The 22154-nt window shown below is 27.5% G+C and overlaps 1 protein-coding gene across 3 annotated transcripts in view; it reads right to left on the bottom strand.

Annotated features, from left to right (window-relative positions):
* LOC105844625 (tudor domain-containing 6) overlaps positions 1 to 21331 on the bottom strand; it is an 82466-nt gene extending 61135 nt beyond the window's left edge. Inside the window, exons 1-3 of one of the 3 annotated variants that reach the window (XM_065792239.1) lie at positions 21096 to 21331; positions 13772 to 13924; positions 2638 to 2726 (exon numbers count right to left, since the gene is read on the bottom strand). In XM_065792239.1, coding sequence (XP_065648311.1) covers positions 2638 to 2726; positions 13772 to 13924 — 242 coding nt within the window. In that variant the 5' untranslated portion in view covers positions 21096 to 21331. The remainder of the gene's footprint in view (positions 1 to 2637; positions 2727 to 13771; positions 13925 to 21095) is intronic. The other 2 variants (XM_065792240.1, XM_065792241.1) reach the window with 2 other exon arrangements.
* Between the last annotated feature and the right edge of the window lie 823 nt (positions 21332 to 22154).

Genomic DNA, 22154 nt, shown 5'->3' with positions numbered 1-22154 from the left:
CTAGTTTCAATAGAAACTATGTGTTTAAAAATGCTGAAATAAAAGAAGTACAAGTAAAATGGGAACAATGTTGAGAATTATTACAAACACAGTCAAAATAACTTAATAACAAAATAACTTACATCTTAATAACAAAATAACTTACATCTTTGATACCTTTAAACCTTAAAAAATTTTTTACCTATTGTATATTTAAGTAACTTTTTAAATTACGTTAAACTTATTTTTTTTTTATTTACAAATATTTTTGGGGAATTTCTTGAAAAAGTGATGTATCTTTGAAATTAAAATTCTATATATTTCAGTTTTTTTTCCAGTTAAATTTTTTGTGCCTAGTAAGATTATAAATATCCAAAAAAATTAACAGCAAAAAAAAAAAAAATTTGACGGGTTGATGAAACTAGTTGTCTTAACTTTTAAATTTGTCCTTTTATATTTCAGCATTTTAAGTACATTTATTGAATTCAGCATGAAAAAAACATGTTTATTTTTATATTTTGCCATTTTTATTACTTATTTTTATAAGAAAAATGTTTTTTCATGTTACGAAAACCAGGTCATTTTGGGAAACCAGGTCAATATTAAAATTGCAGTAACTTGTCAACCGCTCGACATTTTTAGCTGAAGTTTTGCATGCAGTATTTTTTTGTAATTAGGAATAATGTGTCAAAATATAACACAAAAAGAAGACACATGGTTCAATGGACTGGGTGATTTGATGTGGAATTACCCGTACTTAATACTAATAAGATATTTCTTTCAGTAATTGTTTTTACTTAACATGATACTTAATAAAGTAAAAAAGTAAGAGTAAAAAGCAAACATTACAATATTTAAAACACTTTTATTAGTCATAGAAAACTATTTAATACGTTCATGCTGACAATAAAACATGTGTTATTTTTAAAGTTTTATTTAATTGTTATTGTAAAAAGCTATAAAACAGTAAAACAAACTGCAAAATTGTTTTAAAAATGAATAAGAGAATTTTAAAAGACTAGTAATGTTCAAATTTCTTTTTAAATAAAATTCCTAAAAACAAATTGCATATTTATAGAAAATATTTAATCTTGATATCGCTTTTAATAAAATGTAAATTTAAAAAAATGGTGACGCGTTTTTCATACTCTATTTGGCAATTTTTGTTAAAATAATTTATAGCTAAAAGCTTATATTAAGTGTTAACAACATAAGATGTAAATAGAAACATTTGTATGGCTAACTTCGAGACTTTGAGTATATTAAGTAAATTAATATAATTGATAAGATAATATTTGAATAACTCTAAGTTACTGTAGTAACTTAACTGGTTGTTTTGATTTAGTTTATAAGTAAATTTACTGTGATGTAATTTATCTATTAAGTAAAACAAAGTAAACTTTAAAAGGTTTAAAGTCATTGAAGCGAAAAATGTTGAAGCAAAAAAGTTGCTGGTTTCTATTAGTATTGTTTAACTAATAAAAAATTTAAAAATGAATTTAATATATATTTTAATATACTTGAAGTAGTAAAATTAATTAAATAAAATTGTTGATAGAATAATAATTTAAATTATCAATAAGTTAATTTGATGCAACGTTTTAAAAAAAAAGAATGAAGAAATAATTCTCTTTAAAGTCTTTAACTTTTTGCTCTAGTAACCTTTTAAAATATTATTGGTTTCCATGCAGAGATTAAAAGTAATGTAAATTCAAAAGTGCTTTACGTTGAATAAAAATTTCTGCGCAAAAGTGCAAATGATCATGCTTCTATTCAAAAGATAAATTTAGCGTGACATACTTTATGACAAAAACATTATCTTTAAGAATTGCCAAAAAAAAAAAGCTAAATTAGAAAAAAAAGTAAATAAACAACCAAAAAAATAAAAGAAATAGCAAAAATATTAAATTAAAAAAAAAACTAATCGCGAAAGTGTAAAAAGCAATCGCAATTCGCTATTGCAATACGTTTAATTCTGAGCCCTTTTTTTATTGACCTTCCAAAGACCCAAAAAAGCTAATATAGTTGAGGAGGCTGCTCTACTTATTAACAAGTTGAGTAAAGTATCTCCAGGGACATGGTGGGTTTGAATTTCATACCTATTGCTCAAGAAGCAAGCACATTAAACACCACTATCACATAAAACAAAATTCTTAGTATTAGTAATTTTTTTAAATTAAGAAATACTGCATACTGCTTTTGCAGGTAAAACACACTATAGTGTATTTTTCTTAAAGCTAAATTAGGATAGTTTTTAACAAAGTACAAAAAGTTTATTATACAATGCCAAGCTTCAAACTAGGGTTTGTTTACAATTATATAAAACTTAGCTGTCAATTTTTACAACATAGGCCATTACCATCATGCAGCACTAAAATTCCCTCATACAGTGCCCTCCTAGGGCAAAATTAATAGATTTGGCACTAGACACATTCAAATATAGTGAATAATTTAGCATAATGTTTAAATAATAATTGAAAAAATGCATAAAGAATTTGTAAAATAAAATAGCTTAGGTGAGAAATTCTGGCTGTACATGTATAGGCAAGATTTCTAATTCACATGTGTATGCCTAATAACAATAAAATCAAAATGATGGCAACCATTTCAAACACTCCATGATTAATGAATATAAAGTAAAAAAAGTAAAAATAATACGTTGTGTTCACAGAATCTTCAGCCAAGTTTACTCCAATTGATATGAGCTGTTTTTCCAATTTGCTAGTATATTTCTCTCTTTTTTTAATCTAGATAAAACAAACAAAACTTGGGCATAGGATTATTTAGTTGCAAAAAATTTTAACAATTTATTATATTTGACAATTTAAAATTTTCAAATCTGATAAATTTCTTTAAGAACTATGAATATTCGATGGTTAGGATCTTAAACTTTCCATTTTTGTTCAAAAATGGCACTTAATTACTTGACATCTAACGAGACAAAATTAAGATTAGATTATGTCAATACGCATTAATTTAATTGAGGAAACTAATTCAATTTATTGTATTCTTAAAAAACTACAAAAACACAAATTAAAAGATTAGAATGTTTTTAGAATCATACCGAATGTTTTTATTTTTATTTTTTTACTGTAAAACATATGTATAAAACAGGAGTGTTGCTTCATCGACTGTCTTATAGTAAGGTGACCATATGTAGGCGTTTGCCGCGTACAGTAAGCGTTTGACGGTAGTTTTGTGCGTTTAGGGTTTGTACCCATTTGTGTACGCATTTATATATTTAAAAAAAGCAAATAAAATTCTTTCAAAAAATATTATTTGAAAGACTTTTAATAAATGAAATTTTTAAAATATAGTTAAAACACAAAATAATTAAAATTCCAAAATAAACTTAACTTTAAAACACGAAACTAAATGAATTAAATTCCCGTAAACATTTAAAAACAAAAGTTTTTAAAATTCCCATTAGAGAAGAAAAAAAATTACTTCGAAAGTTTTTTCAACTACGACAAAGAAAATGCGCTCGTTTTATGCAAATTTTGTTTGTCTTGTAATGTCTTTTTTCCCTAATTATTGTAAATAACGCTTTGCAATTTATTTTAATAAGAAGTTCATAAAAAAAGTGTCCATAAAAAAGTATTTTAAGGTTTTTATAACTATTTATACAGGGTAAAAATATATGAAATCCAGACCATGACACCCTTACGTCTCAGAATTTGTTTATTTTTACACCACTTGCAGTCCATATCAAAAAAATAATAACTGCGAAAATTTTAGTTAAAAAATACCAATGGGTTCCAGAGATATCGTCACTTGAAATAATGCTGACTCAGCATTTTAGTGATTTTCTGAAGTGACTACAAAGCAACTTTGACATACAGTATCTTCATAACGGCTTGGGGAAATTTCCTAAAATTTGGTACTCTAATAGATTTTAACTTGAGAAATCCAAAAATTGCTTTCTTAAGACTCGATTATCTCAAGAAATGCCTCATTTATCCAATTTTGTTCAAAATTATTGACTTGTAAATTAGTGATTTTTGGAGGTAAAATGAAGACTGTGGCCCAAAATCCCGAGAAAAAAGTTTAATTGTATATCATTATTTCATCTTAGGTCTACTGAAAAAAATTAGATTTATCAATTGTCTCTCTAATACGTGATCAAAATTTGCATTTAAAAATGGTGTCTTTTTAGAAAAATTTAAATTTTGTAACAAAAGCAATTAAAATATTTTTTTAAACATTTATTTGAATAAAACATTAAATAGTGTCATTTATTGACTAGTTTAGGACATTTATAGTCATGAGCCAAGGGAGATACCCTCCCCTCCCACGGTAGGCCCCTACGCCCCTCCCCCAATCTCCCTAGATTTTTTTTTTTTTTTTTGCATAAAATGAATAAATAATGCAAAAACATACAATTTAATTTTAATTTTGAAAAAAAAAAAATTTTCATTATTTCAAATTGGTGACTTAAAACCTCCTTTTATATAAAAAACAAACATAAGTTTTGTTTTGCTCTTTTTAAAGGTATTTACTTGTTTGTATTTTCTTAAAGAATTACTTTTAATTTTATAGTTTTTATATTATTTTGTTAGGTAATAAAAAATAAAAATAATTAATATGGAGATATGAGACATTGGAAAAAGTCTTAACATTCATTGCCACAAAACTGGATTTTCAAGAAAACAAGGTTTTGTTCAATTTAAAGATCTTCCTTGTGAAAAACAAGAAGAAATAATATGGCGAGCAAATTTAAAGGAAAAATATAGTTCAATAAGAATTATATGTTGTTATCATGAGCAATTCTATGGAAAATATTTTGAGAGAAAAATTACAAAGTGTTGCAATCCTTTTGGAACACACAAGGAAAGTAAAAAAATTGCTATAAAAGGTAATCTTACCTTATTTACAACAGAATTAATATGGAAATTAAAAGAAAACAATTTATTATTTATAAAATGTTTGATAATTTCAGTTATTTTAACCACGTAAAACTAAATTTGTTTTTTAGGTAATATAAAGATTTCCATAGACATGGCAAACTATTTGCGAAAAAATAATGTTTATGTAACCCCAGGTTGGAAATTCTGTAGTAAATGTTACAAAAAAGCAATAGAAACTGATGAAGATTTAAATTCACAGGAGGAATGGGAATCCAAAAGTGAGAAAAAAATTAAATTAGATACCATTATAGAATTGCTTGGAATTTCACCAGTCAAACTAAAAAGTCTTTCAAAACACAGCAAATTGCCTGTAGCAAAACAAAAGTTTGAGAACACTATTGACAGAGTTGCAAAAATGGTCTCATTAGCATATAATATTAAAGAAACTTTTTTAACAACAGAAATAAAAAGCCCCATTTTAAACAACAACATTAACAATGACCATGATCTAGACATTTTAATGTATGAAATAAAAAATTAAATTTCAGAGACTGACTCTTATTGCCATAAGGTGCAAATGTCAACACTCGCATCAAAATCATGGACACGTAAAAAGATATCAAGCTACTTTGAAGTTTTTAAGTATCTTGTTAAAAAAGCAAGAAAAGTTAAAAATGAGAATGGAATTCTATCATTACCCGGAAAAAAAACTGGAAACCCACTTTCACCAGAAACAGTTAATTTAGTGATTAACTTTTATCAAAGTGATAAATTTTCAAGAATGATGCCAGGAAAAAAAGATTATGTAAGTATTAAGAAAAACCAACATGTTCAAAAGAGATTATTGCTACTCAATCTTAATGAATTACATGTTGCATTTAAAAAAGACTACCCTAACATCAAAGTCAGTTAGTCAAAATTTTGTACTCTTAAACTTAAATGGTGTATTACAGCTAATGCGTCAGGTACCCACAATGTATGTGTTTGCATACATCACCAAAATACAAAATTTCTCATTGATGCCATTAGGTGGAATAAAAGTTATAAAGATTTCATGGCATTGATTGTTTGCTCTCTTGAAAATGCAGAATGTATGTTGCATCGATGTAACCAATGCCCTGAAGTGTTAAAAAGTTTTTTAGTGCAGGAGTTTATGGACCATGAGCATGAAGAAGATGTAGTATTTAAGCAATGGCGGAGTACCGATCATACAACACTACTTTCACAGTCATTGTCACTAGATGAATTTAATGATTTATTATGTGACAGCGTTGACAACCTTACCACTCATTCATATATTGCAAAAACACAAAGTAAATACTTAAAAAACTGTAAAGAAAATCTTAACCAAAACGAATGCTTAATTTTAGGAGATTTTGCTGAAAACTATCAATATGTTGTTCAGGATGAGGTTCAAAGTTATCACTGGAGCAAAAGTCAATGCTCACTTTATACAATTGTACTTTATTTTATAGAGAACAAACTTCTCAAACATAAGCCTTTTTGTTACCTTTCAGAAGATGTTGATCATGACACAGGATTTATTTACAAGACTCAGGAAGATATAACTAGATATATCAAAGAAAATCTACCTGATGTATCAAGTGTGAAATACTTTTCCGATGGTTGTGAAGCACAATTTAAAAATTTTAAAAATTTTATCAATCTTTGTCATCACAGTAAAGACTTTGATTTAAATGCTGAATGGGTATTTTTTGCTACCAGTCATGGTAAATCCCCCTGTGATGGTATTGGTGGGACTGTTAAAAGAGTAGTATGTCAAGAAAGTCTAAAACAAATAACTACTGGGCAGATTTTAGATGTCAATTTAATGAACTCCTTTTGTAAAGCCAAGATAAATGGAATTTATTTTAAGTTATTTTCAAAAGAAGAAATTGATCAAACACGAGCACAATTAGAAAAAAGATATTTAGGTGGAAGAACAGTTCCTCGCACAAGGATGTATCATCATTTTATTATAATTGCTCCAAACACTATAAGTTATAAAAAAATAAGTACTGATGCATGCACTGAAATATTTGATATCATTCCAAAAAGCAAACATGTAGATATTTCATTAAATATTAAAAAAATGGATTATATTGCATGTTTTTATGATGGATTTTGGTGGGTAGGGATTGCTGAAGATGTAAGTGAGCTTGATATAAAAGTCAGATTCATGCATCCACATGGACCAGGTAAAAACTTCTTTTGGCCAATGAGAACTGATGAGTGTTGGGTGCTCAATTCTGAAGTTATATGCCTAATTTCTACACCGCGAACAATATCAGGTCGTACATACAACATATCTGATTTAGATTTGAAGAATATAAACTGTTGGTTACAAAAAAAAATTAATTATGTTTAAAATAATTTTGTTTTTATTTTATTTACCTATTTTGCATTTAAAATGTCTTTTATTTTTTCAAATTCTTGAATTGTAGGCTGAGAAGGAGGGGTGGGGGTTTAAATAAATCACAAATCACTCCTATCTTATTATGTCAATGACTATATTAGTCTAAAACTATATAAAGATATTGATTGTCAAAATGTTTTAAAAACATTTTAATATCTTTGGTTTTAAAATTTTTGACTAAAAATCGTAAAAAGATCTTTGAAATAAGAGGTAAGTATTTATCGATTTGAAGTAATGCAAATAAACTGTTTCTCAAACTTAAACTGAAAAAATATGTTTTTAAAATGTATTTTAACAATCAACTATTATTTATTCATTTTATGTAAAAATAAAAAATAAAAAAAAATCTAGGGAGATGGGGGGGGGGGGGCGGGCGGCGTGGGGGCCTCCAGTGGGAGGGGAGGGCGTCTTCCTTGGCCCATGACTATAAATATCCTAAACTAGTCAATAAATAACACTATTTGATGTTTTATTCAAATAAATGTTTTACAAAATATTTTAACTGCTTTTGTTACAAAATTTAAATTTTTCTAAAAAGACACCATTTTTAAATGCAAATTTTGATCATGTATTAGAGAGACAATTGATGAATCTAATTTTTTTCAGTAGACCTAAGATGAAATAACGATATACAATTAAACTTTTTACTCGGGATTTTGGGCCACAGTCTTTATTTTACCTCCAAAAATCACTAATTTACAAGTCAATAATTTTGAACAAAATTGGACAAATAAGGCATTTCTTGAGATAATCGAGTCTTGAGGGTACTTTTTTTGGATTCCTCAAGTTAAAATCTATTAGAGTACCAAATTTTAGGAAACTTCCATAAGCCATTATGAAGATACTGTATATCAAAGTTGCTTTGTAGTCGCTTCAGAAAATCACTAAAATGCTGAGTCAGCATTATTTCAAGTGACGATATCTCTGGAACCCATTGGTATTTTTTAACTAAAATTTTCGCAGTTATTATTTTTTTGATATGGACTGCAAGTGGTGTAAAAATAAACAAATTCTGAGAGGTAAGGGTGTCGAAAATTATTTTTTTTGGATGATTTCATATATTTTTACCCTACATTAATTTCAAAAAATGAATAGTAAGAAGAGAAGGATAAACACATTTGATTTAAAAAAATGTTTCCTTTCTTAACCCAGAGCAAATGCCTCAAATGTACTATTTGTCTAATCCTATTTGACACTAGTAGTCGTGGACAGTCTGCAATTGAAGATTATTGCCAATCTATCAAACACAAAATGGCATTGGATGCTTCTATATTGTCAAACAAAATCACAAAGTTAATGAAGAGTCAGAGCTTTGGTCAAAATGAAGAAATATTAGCCATTCAAGAAGAAACAATTGTATTCCACACAATCAAACACAACCACAGCTTTAGAAGTGCTGATTGTACATCCAAAGCTAATTAAGAAATTTTATAATCCAAGATTTGCTTGTGCGCATACAAAATGTGAAGCAATTATTGTAAATGGGTTCAAGAAATACTGTGAAACCAACTCAGAAAATGCTTTATTTAAAAGCATCATGTGTCAATTTTTTCTGATGCATCAAACCACAAGGATGTTAAAATGTATCCAATTTTGGCTCATTATTTTGATGTTAAAGAGGGAGTGCAAATTCAGCTGATTAACATAGATTGTGCAAATGGAGAAACATCAGGTATTTTATCAGAAGTTATCTTTAAATGTATTAGTGCTAACAATATTTCGTCAAAAGTTTTGGCTATTTCTGCAGACAACACCAATACCAATTTCAGAGGTTTAAAACGAAACGGTAATAACAATATTCACAAAAACGTAATCGTTAAGCTAAACCGTGAAATCATTGGTATCGGTTGCAATGTTCATATTTTATCTAACGCAATAAACACTGCATCTGGTTGTTTATCTATTGATGTGGAGATAATTATTTCTCAAATTTATTTATTTTTGTACCATTTTACTGTTCGAGTTTCTAGCTTAGAAAATTTCTGAAATGATGCCAGAGTGGAATATCAAAAATTGCTTGGGGTTCTCAAAAGTTCGTTGGTTGGCCTTACTTCCAGCTATTAAAAAAGTGCTTAAGTTAAATCAGCCACTAAAATCATACTTTCTAAGCTTAGAAAATTGTCAGAAACTTTCATTTGCCTTTTTAGTAATAAAATGAGTGAAATAGTATTGTTTTTGGTTCACAGTCAAGCCAATATTTTTCATAACATGGTAAAAAAAATTGAGAAAGATGATATTTCTGCTTCTGAAGTTGCCGTAGTTTTCCCTAATTATTGTAAATAACGCTTTGCGATTTATTTTAATAAGAAGTGAAAGATTTGAAAGACCAGATAAAATCTAGATAAGAAGAAAAATTTCTACCTTTCGTAGTAAGACAGCATTTGCAAGCTACTGAAGAAAGTAGTCATCATTTGAAAAACCAATTTCTGATAAAAGTATACATTTTTTGCAGTGTCTGGCTGGAGTATATAGATGAGTGGACGCGTCACTTTAATCAGGTTGAAGCTTTGAAATGGTCTTTACTTAACTGCAAACTTGAATGGATTGAAATTATTGAAACTATAACTTTTTTGAAAAAATCAATAGAAATTACATTCAATAACAATGAATTGTTCGACAAAATTCAGAGAACTTGGACGGAAGGGAAATCCCAACTTACATTTAAAACTTTGACAGCTATTTTGCTAAATTTAGTTTAAGAAAATATAGCTGCTCAGAATTTGCAGAAAAATTTGAAAAAGATGACATGTTGCTGAAAACAACTCATTCTTATGAAAAATTTTTGTGATTTAAAAATACAAATATTGTTTAATATTTTTTGCATAATTTAGTTTTTTTACATGCTATTTTAAAATAAATTAATAAATTTTTAGTAACACCCATTTAAGCCAGGTCCATAGGCAGGGCGGGAATGAGGGAGACACGTGCTCCCCTTCGCTTTATCTAGTTTCACAAAAAAAATTAATTTTAATTTTTTCGTCAAACATATATTCAAAAATTGTTAGTACAACACAAAAAAGGGCCGGACGAAACCGTCTTGAAATTATAAACATTTTATTAAATTTATGCAAAATCTTATGAAAAATAGGTGAATATAGACGCTAAGAAAAATTGCCCTTGGGTGCTTTTATTTTTATTTTATTTTTGGTGCCTCTTGAAAAAGTGTTCCCCTTTAAAGAGATGGTATTTAAATCAGGCTATTATGTATGTATTTATACGTCAAATTTGCCTTGTATGCATCTGGCATTTTTCAAATATGGTCACCTTACTTATAGGCTTTTGCATTATAGGTACTGCTGTTACATCAACTATTTTATAGCCTGCTGCTACAAGGGAGTACTGTTACATCGACTATCTTATAGCATGCTGCTACAAGGAAGTGCTGCTATATCAACTAAGAGTTTGGTTGGGGCAGGCAGTCTATCAAATAACATGAAAAAAACTTTTTTTTTAAAGTTTATAAACTTTTTGCGATTTTTAAAACAATTTAAAAAAAATTTTTGGAAAAATTAAAAATAACCAAGCAAAAGTATATATAGGTCAATGTGTATGTATATAAATATCTTTGCATAAGTAGCCTTGCATAAAACGTCATTGTTAGCATCATACTAAAATAGGGATCTGCTGGGGCATTAACACCTATATCAACTAAGGTTTGGGTTTGAAGGAAATGAAGCAACTTTATTATGATGGAAAAACCTTTGCTTTTTGCATTATTCTTCATTTAAGGATTTTTTAACTTTGAATGTCCAAAATATATTAGAACAGTGCCAATCTCAATTAAATCTTTAATCAAAATCTAAAAAAATCTTCAATCAAAATCAAAAAAATCTTCAATCAAAATCTCAAAAAAATCTTCAATCAAAATCTCAAAAAAATCTTCAATCAAAATTCTAAAAAAACAAGGATGAATATATATATATATATATATATATATATATATATATATATATATATATATATATATATATATATATATATATATATATATATCAAATCATTATATTTCAACCAATGGCCTGTGGCTCACCATCTCTGATTTTCCTGATTTTTACATATTGTTATGTGCATCATGTAGATAGGTTAAATTTGAAATTTCAGACTTCCAAGTACAACGGTTCGGAAATTATAGCCTTACAAACATGACACAGTGGCCCCCCTCGATTTACAAATGGTCAAAACAGACTACTTTAGAGTTGTATAACTTTTTTCTCACTTTCAACAAGTGTCTCATTGTTTCTAGAACTATTTTCTGGATAATTCTCTCTTTAAAAAAGTGGTTTTTATTAACTTGTGTTAAATTAGAAAAAATTATGACCTCCTCAACTTTGGAAAAAATCTTAAAATTGTTAAATATGCCAAAATGAAACTAACTGTACCATTATTCTGATCATTCACAAGTCTTTACAGATAGCTTTTCTGATTAGCTACTACTGTCTGCAATAAACAGGCAAAATATAGGCAGCTTGTTGCAGTTAAGAACTTAAATATATCTAAAAGCATAATGTCCACTCGCCTAAAAAGTCCAATTTTCAGCCATTTTGAGATGCTTGTAAATTTTTCTAACACTTTGTTTTGATGTAAGATTAACAGCATATAAGACCATTAGACCTTACTATCTGAAAATGCAAACATTATAAACTTGTCAAATCCACACTAAAAATGCCAGCATTTTTAAATTACCCTATTTTTCAATCATCAACAGTTGTATGTGTTATTAGAAACCAGTGCCCCTCTAATCTACCAACTGGCCTATGTAAAGGGTGCAACTAATTATAAGTCATTTTTTAATAAAAGGAGATATATGGAGAAATATAAATCTATACTAATAGGACATTTTTATTTATTCATGCAAAAATCTTTTTTTCCTTTTTTTTTTATTTTTATATATTTTTTTTACACATATAGTTTTTATTCTTTCACAACTTTTTATTAATACATATTTGAATTTAATATTTTACTATATAGTAAGTATATACTATAAAAATAATAATAAAGTGCTGAAACAGGAGCAGATACTCTTGTGGAACCTGACTTGTCAGGTAATGACAACTATATTCTAGGTTAAATATTTTATAAAATATTTTCTAATAGTTTATTTTTAAAGATTTTTTCTTTGTCTTAGTCTAACATTTGAAATGATTTTATCCACTAAAGATTTTTTAATTCAGAAAATCTTTAGTGGATAATTTTTATAAATTTATAAAAATTATCCACTAAAGATTTTCTGAATTAAAAAATCTTTAATGGATAAAAATCTTTGTTTCCTTTTTTTATATGCGTTGTTTGTTGTGTTTTGCTTTTTTTAGTTGTTTAATTCTTTGTCATAATTTATAGCTGTAAGAGCTTCTGCAGTTGTTCCTTGGAATATATTAATTTAACTTTTATAACATTTCCCAATATTTTTTTTCTTTTTCAAATCTTGAATCTTATCATTATAATGCATTTCTTATCATAAATAAAGTATAAAAAGCATATCAAATGAATATTCCCTAGGGTTAAATTACCTTTACTTGGTTTTAGATTAACCTAAATGGTTTTTTAGAGAAAAAATTAACAAAATAAAACACGTCCAAAAAATTGTTTCCATAAACGGTAAGTGCTAACTAGTATGACTTTTGCAATCACCTACCATGTCAAGGATTAAACAATGTTATACAAAAAATACTAATATTTTTTTGATAAAATATAAAATATTCAATATTTTTACAACAATTTTAGGTTTTGAGCAACAACAAAAAAATATTAACTTTTAGCCATAAAAAAAAAACAGATAAACTTTTTTTGACTGGAAAAGATTTTCTTAAGAAAGCAATAAAAAATCATTTGCAGATAAATAACATCAAAACTATAAAAACAAATCTTTTTAAAAATACAGTTTAAAATACAACTAAAACAGTTAAAAATACAACTTCCGATATGTAGAACCTCCAAGTGACCAAGAAATTAGTTTAAGTTAGAAAATGTTCGAGTTATCGGGAGCATAATCCTTAAATAAAGGTTCAACGGGGATTCAAAATTAGTTCAAGTTACTGGAAGTTCGAGTTATCGAGGGTTCAAGATATCAGGAGTTTACTGTATATTATTACTAAAATAAGTTTGTTAAGATTGACAAAAAGAAAGGACACAAAACAGATATCGACAACAACTAAAATGACAATCTTTAAAAGCTGTATTTATAGTTATCTCATTACCAATATCTCTTTGTAACTAGAGTTACTTAACAATATTTTTTAACAGGTTATAACATTTTTTTTTTAAATTAATTAATTCACATTTAATTAAATAGTTTCTAATTAGACGTATTTTAGTTGTCAGACATCCAAATTATTTTTCTTCAGTATTTTCACCTGAGGAAAAAAACTGTTATACCAGACTACTAATTATCATAGTGGACAACTCAAATGAGAAATAAAAACTATTTCAGTCCACAGCAGGGTGACCGGAAAAAAACCAGATGGTATACCCCTGAATAGTACTACTGAAGATTTTACAAGTACTTTTAGATTGCATAGAGACATATATTTACCTTTCCAGAGCACAAAATATCTGGTTTTGCAATAACTCCTTTCAAATCTAATTGGGTTTGTTTTACAATCCAAGGATTGGTGGTAGGAAGGTAACCTTCTTCTACTCTACAGAAAGGTATATCAAATAAAGGATCTTCGTTGTAACAACTCATCTAAAACAACAATAGTTTTATGTTATTATAATAGTCCTAAAACTGTATACTCACAAAAATAGCTCAAAATCAACACTATGTCTTCAGTAATGATAAAAATGTTTTAGCTGTAAATACATCACAACAATCTCAATGATTACAGTTACTTGAGGTTAAGATTGAATGATTTAAAAAAAAAATCTTAACAATGGGAAAGTCAAAAGAATTACTATAAGAAAGGGTAAATTTTATTAACACAAACTGTAGAGAAGAAAATTCCTTAGAAGCAAACTTGTAAGCTTTACAATTTGGCTAAACCACAATTAATTAACCTCCTCATCTGTAGTGGTCTTCTCGGCCTTGGGGAGGTGATTTAACAAAAAAACAAAAACAAAAAAATCAAAAAATAGTATTCCAAAAATTTTTTTGTTAAAACAAAAACTATTGTTTTTAATTGTCAACTAAGTGGATTCTATTGGTTATCACATCAAAGGTGAAATTGATCAGAATGTATATTTAAATGCAATCAAAAATGTTGTTGCAACATGGAATGATATAAATGATAGACTTTTTGACAAAATAATGATCAAAAGAACCATTCTTTCCATTAATTTGTTTTGTTTTGAAAAAATTCAAGTGTTAGACTGACTTTCCAAAACTTATTATAGTTTTGGAAAGTCAGTCTAACACTTGAATTTTTTCAAGTTGATGATTTCCAAATATATATATATATATATATATATATATATATATATATATATATATATATATATATATATATATATATATATATATATATATATATATATATATATATATATATACATACAGTAGTGGCCAAAAAGTTAAGGCAGGCTACGTTTTTTAAACTTTTTTAACTTATTGTTTATTTATGGCGTTATTACCTTAGATACAAATAGTTTTTTTATTATATTTTGATTTTTGAAGGTATTTTGATTTATTTTACACCGTCAGGTTGCCATAGTTGTGATATTATGGGTAAAAAGCATGATAATAATAACTTTGTTAAAGGTAAAATAAATGCACTATTTTCGGAGGCTATTCTCAAAGAAGTATAGCAAAACAATTAAAAATATCAAGATGTGCCGTGCAAAATGCTTTACGTGTGCAAGACTATTCAAATTACAACAATTGTGGTAGAAAACGTGTGAGTACATCACGAGAAGACCGTTTTTTTAAAGAATATTGTTAATAGTGAGCCCCACACAACACCTGCAAGGTTATCACAACTTGCTATGAAAAGGGGACTTACTATTAGTTTGAGAACAATTAGAAGAAGGTTGTGTAATGACTTTGGTCTAGTTGCAAGAAGACCAGCTAAAAAACCTTTATTAATCCATCTCAATTACAAGCTAGGATTAAATTTTGTAAGAGTTTAAAAGACAAGACACCAGAATGGTGGGAACGCGTAATGTTTACAGACGAAAGTACGTTTCAACAAATTGGAAGCACAAGCTATAATTATGTTAGATGACCTGTGGGAGAACGCCTGAATCCAAAGTATGCCATAAAAACAGTAAAACACCCTCCTTCAGTCATGGTATGGGGAGCAATCACAGTGCAAGGCCGATGCGGGTTGCACATCTTTAAAAAAAGTGTATTGAAAGATGTATTTTCCAGCAAGATTCAGCACCTTGTCATACAGCTAAAACAGTTAAGAAGTGGTTTACTGATAATAAAATTGAATTATTATCTAATTGGCCTTCAAGTTCACCTGATCTTAATGTTATCGAGAACTGCTAAGATATAATGAAGCAGACAGTTGCAGCACATCAGCCAAAATCTTCAAAAAGTTCTTAAAGAAGTGTAGACTAATGAAATCACTCGATAATTTTGTAAAACATTAGTACATAATATGTCAAGAAGAATACAATCCGTGCTTGATAATAAGGGACATCTGACAAAGTATTGAACTATAACATTTAAGTCATTTAAACTGAACTTTTGCTATAATTTGGTGCTATAACTATTATTTTATTGAATATTAACAATTTTTGATAATTTTTATCTTTTTTTTTTTCATTTATTTTACATTTTCTATTGTGTTTATTCAATAAAAAATTTACACTGCAAAATTTGAATTATTTTTTATGACATGCCTTAATTTTTTGGCAACTACTGTATGTATGTATGTATGTATGCATGTATATGTATATATATATATATATATATATATATATATATATATATATATATATATATATATATATATATATATATATATATATATATATGCCTATGGATTATTATAATATATACTTTATGCTCTAAATTGATATAAATATAAATTCAAAATTTAAATGACACCTTCACGCTGCCGAAACTCAAAAAAAAATTTTGATTTTTTAAAATCAATAAAGTACATTTAATGTTATACTTTAAGTATATGTGATTGCAATTTTTTAAAAGTTTTTTGATACGTAAAGGGAGAAGGTAGATGCACCATTTCATTGCAAAAAAGATTTTTAACCAAAAGTAAATAATAAAAATATTTGACGAGAATAGTGAAAAAATATGCGTTACATAAATAAGAAAAAAAATATATAAACGCGATTCTTACAGTTAATAAAATGTAACTCTTGATTATTTAAAATAAAACTTTATTATTATTTTTTCTATCAAAGAAAAACTGATTCCAAAATTTTATACCTAAAGTTGCATAACTACTTTGAAAACATGATTAAAACGATGTTATTGACGTAACGCAACTTCAAATAACAATGAATTACATTACCAAAAAATTTTCATTTTTTTTTAATTTGAAAACTATACTTGCAATTAGCATTAGATTTACTTTTGAAAATTAAATTACCATGCCATGAGTTTTATTGCTTAATTGTTTAATAATCAAGTCGCTCAAGTTATAAATAGTATAAAAGTATAAATTTTATAAATAGTATGAAAAAAGTAATTTTGTTTTTATCATATAGTAAGACTAAGACACCAAAAGAAAAGTCTGCAAAATGGAGGAAACTGAATCCAGAGCAAAACAAAACTCTTAATGCAGGTTATCCAGAGCAAAACAAAACAGGCTATCCAGACAACAGGTTATCCAGACAAAACAGGTTATCCAGACAACAGGTTATCCAGAGCAAAACAAAACTCTTAATGCAGGTTAAAAACTTATAGACAAAGATTAAAAATTTCACTCAATGATGAGCAAAGGGAAATAAGAAATACAAAAAATAGCGAAAGGCAAAAGAAGTATAGAGAAAAGAGAATTGCTGTGCGATCAACAAATAAGACAAGTCTGTTTTCTTGACCTCAAGTCAAAGGTAAGTTAATGAAAAAAGTAAAAAATGCCTTATTTGGATCTCCAGAACAAAATACTTTCATTTTGAAAACATTATTAGCTGAAAATCAACCGTTTAAGCTAAATCGCAGCAACTGTAAAAGTGTATCAGATGATACTATAAAATGAGTGCAAAGTTTTTATCTAAGCGATGATAAAATGAGTGCAAAGTTTTTATCTAAGCGATGATATAAGTACAACATCACCAAACATATCAGACTTTGTTGAAGCTTGTGAAAGCGGAATTAAAAAAAAAACTTAGTGTTAAACATTTGATCTACCCTATAAAGGAAGTTTATGGAATGTTTAAAAAACAGAATCCAAGTATTATTATTGGATTAACAAACTTTTTTTACTTAAGACCATGTAAGGTTTTGTCAATCACCAAAATATCATATGACATTTGTGTTTGCACTATTTATGAAAATATGCGTTTTAAATTAGAAACTTTAAAAAGTCACATCCCTTATTTGATAATTTGTTGACAGACAATGACATGCACTTAAACTTTACATGTGAGAATCCGCTTATTGAGTGTTTCATGAACCATTGCAAATATTGTATGGATGCACTTAACATTCAAATATTGGAGTATGAAATTGAGAGTTTAAATAATCAAGTAACTTGGCAAAAATGGGTTGAAACTAAATTAAAAAGAATCACCCTAACGTTTATTGTAATATCGAGAAAGTCTCTAAGTCTGGGCTGATAAGTGAATTATTAAATGAATTAAACAAACTAACTCCTAATTTTTTGGATCACGCATATGTAAAAATTAATCAAGCTAAACTATATCGTCAAATGATTGATATATGTATACAACAAAATTCTAATCAAGCTGTCGTAAGAGTTGATTTGCAGAAAACTTTGAATGCATCACTTAAAACGAACCACAAAGCGCTTATTACGGCCAGACTCCAATTTCAATCTTCACCTCAGTTGAATATCATCGGTGTCATTTGCAGTCACTTGCAATTGCATCGGACCATCAAAAACATTCAAAAAAAACCATGATTCCATTTATTGATGTCATTATGGAGCAGTTGCCAGAAACAGTCTAACAAGTTACGTTTTGGAGTGATAATGCAACATCTTAGTTCAAAAATAATTATATAATGGAGTCTTTAAAAATGCTACAAAAACAACACAAGATGAAAATTAAATGGGCTTTTTTGCACCCATGCACGGCAAATCTGTTGTTGACGGAATCGGAGGATTTGTTAAAAGATTTGTAAAATTCAGAATTTTGACTCAAAATATCAAAGTAACAACAGCATCCCAACTTGCCAAGGCAGCAAAAAATATGGATTTCAAGGTTATTTTGGTTGATGTTGATGAAATTAAAAAACGCAATGAAGAGATTGGATTGTCAAAATTAGTTACTTCATCAAAATCGTTACCAGGAATTAAAAAAAAAAACATTTCGAAGTGCAAACTATTAGCAAAAAACAGAAAGTTATTGAGAAATATATTGGCAAAAAAATCGCACCTTGTTTGATTTAAAATATCTATTGACTTATTAACTAAAGTTTATATTATGAAACTTTGATTAAAGTGGAAAGAGAATAAGAAAACAAAATTGGATTTTTCATTTTTTAATTGTTTGGTGTAATTCTGGTCAATGTGACAGCGTTTTACGGCCTTTACTCTCAAAGTATTTATAAAGGAGTCACACAAATATTTACCAAATTTTAAAATTAAAGTTAAAGCAACTGAATAGTTATTTTTTGTTTTTAGAACTTTTAATTCAAATTAAAAAAAAAAGTCTTTGACGTTTAAGCGTCTTTTCATTTTGGCACCCACAGGGTATGCCCCAAGGTTTACTGGAATTATATAATATCTTTAATATACCAATTTTATCAATAATAAATTTTATTAAAAAATAAAATAAAACTTGACTAAATTAGCATGTTTTTAAACAACTATGATTCTCTTAGTTAGAGCCCTATGTCAGTAACGTAACATCAGCAATTAATGAACTACAGAATAATATTTTCTGCAAAGGGAATTAATACATCTATATAGCTTATATGTACAACAAATCATCTATATAAATGAGTCTTTAATTCAAAGTAATTTTTCAGTTGCTTTTTTTTTTTTGACTTTCAGAGAAACTTGAAGTCAAATGTTAATATTAGAAAAATAGCGGATTACAGATATATATATATATATATATATATATATATATATATATATATATATATATATATATATATATATACATATATACACATATATATATACACATATATATATTTATATATATATACACATATATATATACATACAACCCTTGGAATTAGGGTTGGCATTCGGCAATGCCGACCTTAAAGTGTTTGAGGTTGGTAAAAAATTGCTGACTTCGTTTCTATGTTATATGGTAAGACCTTTGTATCAAATCATACAGACCTGATGCCGACCTATAAAAGATTGAGGTCGGCATCAGGTCAGTAACCCTTTTACATTTTGTAACAGTTTCTAAGTTGCTATACATAAATAGAATCATTGGCTTTTCATTTTGGTATGCCAACAAACTTTTTTTTTTTAAATCTGGTTCACTCCCAACATAGCTGCAAGCAACCACTATTAAGTTGGGAATTATTAGAAAAAAAGAATACAGTTATAGAGCAAGGAAACAATTGACAGAAAACTTGAAAAGTTGCAGTTTGTATGAGTCAAGAAAATATAAAGACAGTAGAGTTTCAAAGAGTTAAAGTACGGAGAATAAAATAATTTTATAATAAAAAATTGTATGAATATTCTAAAAGAAAATTTAATCAAGAATTCAATAAGCAAATAAAAAAGTTATAATAATTATATTTAATTGCTAAAAGAAATTTATGGTACAAATTATGTAATTTGTTACCATTAAATAAGTATTCAAACAAAATTTAAACGTTAAATTTTGTTAGGATAGTTATTTGCGGTTGGGAAATCATTTTATTTGCCAACAGCACAACGATCGAAAACATACATCAAAGAAAGCAAGAGTTTTTTATCCAGAAGCAGATTGATTTTCTTAGAATGGCTGGATCAAAAATGTGGCATATGTTTAAACAAAAAAAAAGAAAAGCTAAAGATCATGCTTCCAGAAGCTTGGAATCATATCGATCCAGATAGGACAAAGATATTAATTGAATCAATGCCATGTCGACTTGTAGAAGTCATAAAAGCTAAAGGCCTGACTCGATACAAAAAAGTCAAAAAAATAATCATTACTTCAATAAACATTTAATCTCGTTCCGATACTTATTTATAGCTAAAAAAAAAATTAGAATGTATTGTTAATTTATTATTAATTAAATATAATTATTATTAACTAAATATAATTACTGTATTTTTTTTGTAATTTTCTTTTAGAATAATCATACAGTTTTTTATTATAAAATCATTTTTTTCTGAAATAACGTATTAAAGTTTATTTTTCATAATAAAATGTTTTGTTCGGATACTTATTCATTTGACTGTCAATACTATATATTATAAAAGTTATAAAACCACTGTAGTGAGCAACTTTTAGTAATAATAAAGATTCAAAATTTGTATATTGCAAAACAACTTCAACCTACATATAAAACTCAAAAAAATATTTTTCCTTAATTTTAAAGATTTTCAAAAAAATTTCCTGATATTCCCTGATTGCCATGAGCCCTGCAATTCAAGTTGCCTCAAAAATTGGTAATAGAAATACCTGTAAAAAAAATTAATATACAATGCTCATATATAATATAATGCTCAAATATATTATAATGTTCGTGACTTTTTGTTGAATCATCCTATTTTGATTTTAGTTTTTTTTACCTTAAAACTGATAATACATATAAGTATTTAAAATTTTACAACAAAAATTAAATATTTTGAAAAATCTGTGGCACTTACAGGATATTATTGTAAAAACTTTCTCGAGAAATTTATTTCTGAAAGAAAATTAAATTAACCACGCTATCAAGTCTCGTCACGTGTGTTATTAAAATCCCGAGGAAATAACGTGGTACGCAAAATTTCACGAATCATCGCTCAATTAGTTGTGCGAAAGACTGTATTTGTCGTTTTTTTCTTTTACATTTTTAGTTTAACTTATTTCAATGTTCAATAAATTAATACATAAAACTATCGGTTACTCAAGACAAATAACCTCTTTTTCTTTCTTCTCCGCGGCTCATCGTTGGTCGGCAGAGTTTAATTGCAGAAATTCTTTTTGTTGCCCGGGTATGCAGTCATATGCACTGATCCTGGAATTTTGGGTGTAGGGACGTAAGGACATGTTGAAGTATTTTTATATTTTGTATCACATTTACTTCTCCGATAAAAAAAAAAAAAGGTCCTCCATTTCGAATATATTTTAAGACTTTCAGATTCTAATGGTGGGGGGGGGGGATGCATACCTTTATCCCACCCCCACCCCTGGATTGTCACTGCGGGTATTGACGTTATTTCGCACTTAATGCTCATGGTATTGGTAAACAGAAGATCAATAGTTTTCAAAAAAACACAGACCAGACGTTATACTGATTTGGGGTCTCCACAAACTACGTCACGCAATTTTGGACAATTTTCGTTACGTTTTACTGACCACTCCCCTCTCCCTTTAAATTACACAACAAATTTGTACCCCACCCGCAAAAAAATATTTTATTTTTATAAATATGATAAAACTTTTAGCTGCTTTTGATTGTTTAAGGAAAACTTTTTAACACATATAAATTTTTAACACATATAAATTTTAATTATTATTTTTTAACATTACTTTGAAAGTACAAAAGAAAGAAAAAAAAAAAGACTTTATTTCTACTCCATGTTTAATAACTCCGTTTTATTTCCACTTTAAATTCTGCTCCATGATTTTCACCTTCTTGTGCAGCTGCTATATATAATCGTAATCATTTTTTTCACCTTTTTAAAGGAATAACTCTCGAGAACAAACAGCTATTTATTATT

Source organism: Hydra vulgaris, chromosome 03 (genome assembly GCF_038396675.1).
Source record: "Hydra vulgaris chromosome 03, alternate assembly HydraT2T_AEP".
Taxonomy (NCBI): domain Eukaryota; kingdom Metazoa; phylum Cnidaria; class Hydrozoa; order Anthoathecata; family Hydridae; genus Hydra; species Hydra vulgaris.
The sequence above is the reverse complement of the archived record's forward strand: the minus strand, read 5'-3'. Positions and strand labels throughout refer to the sequence as shown.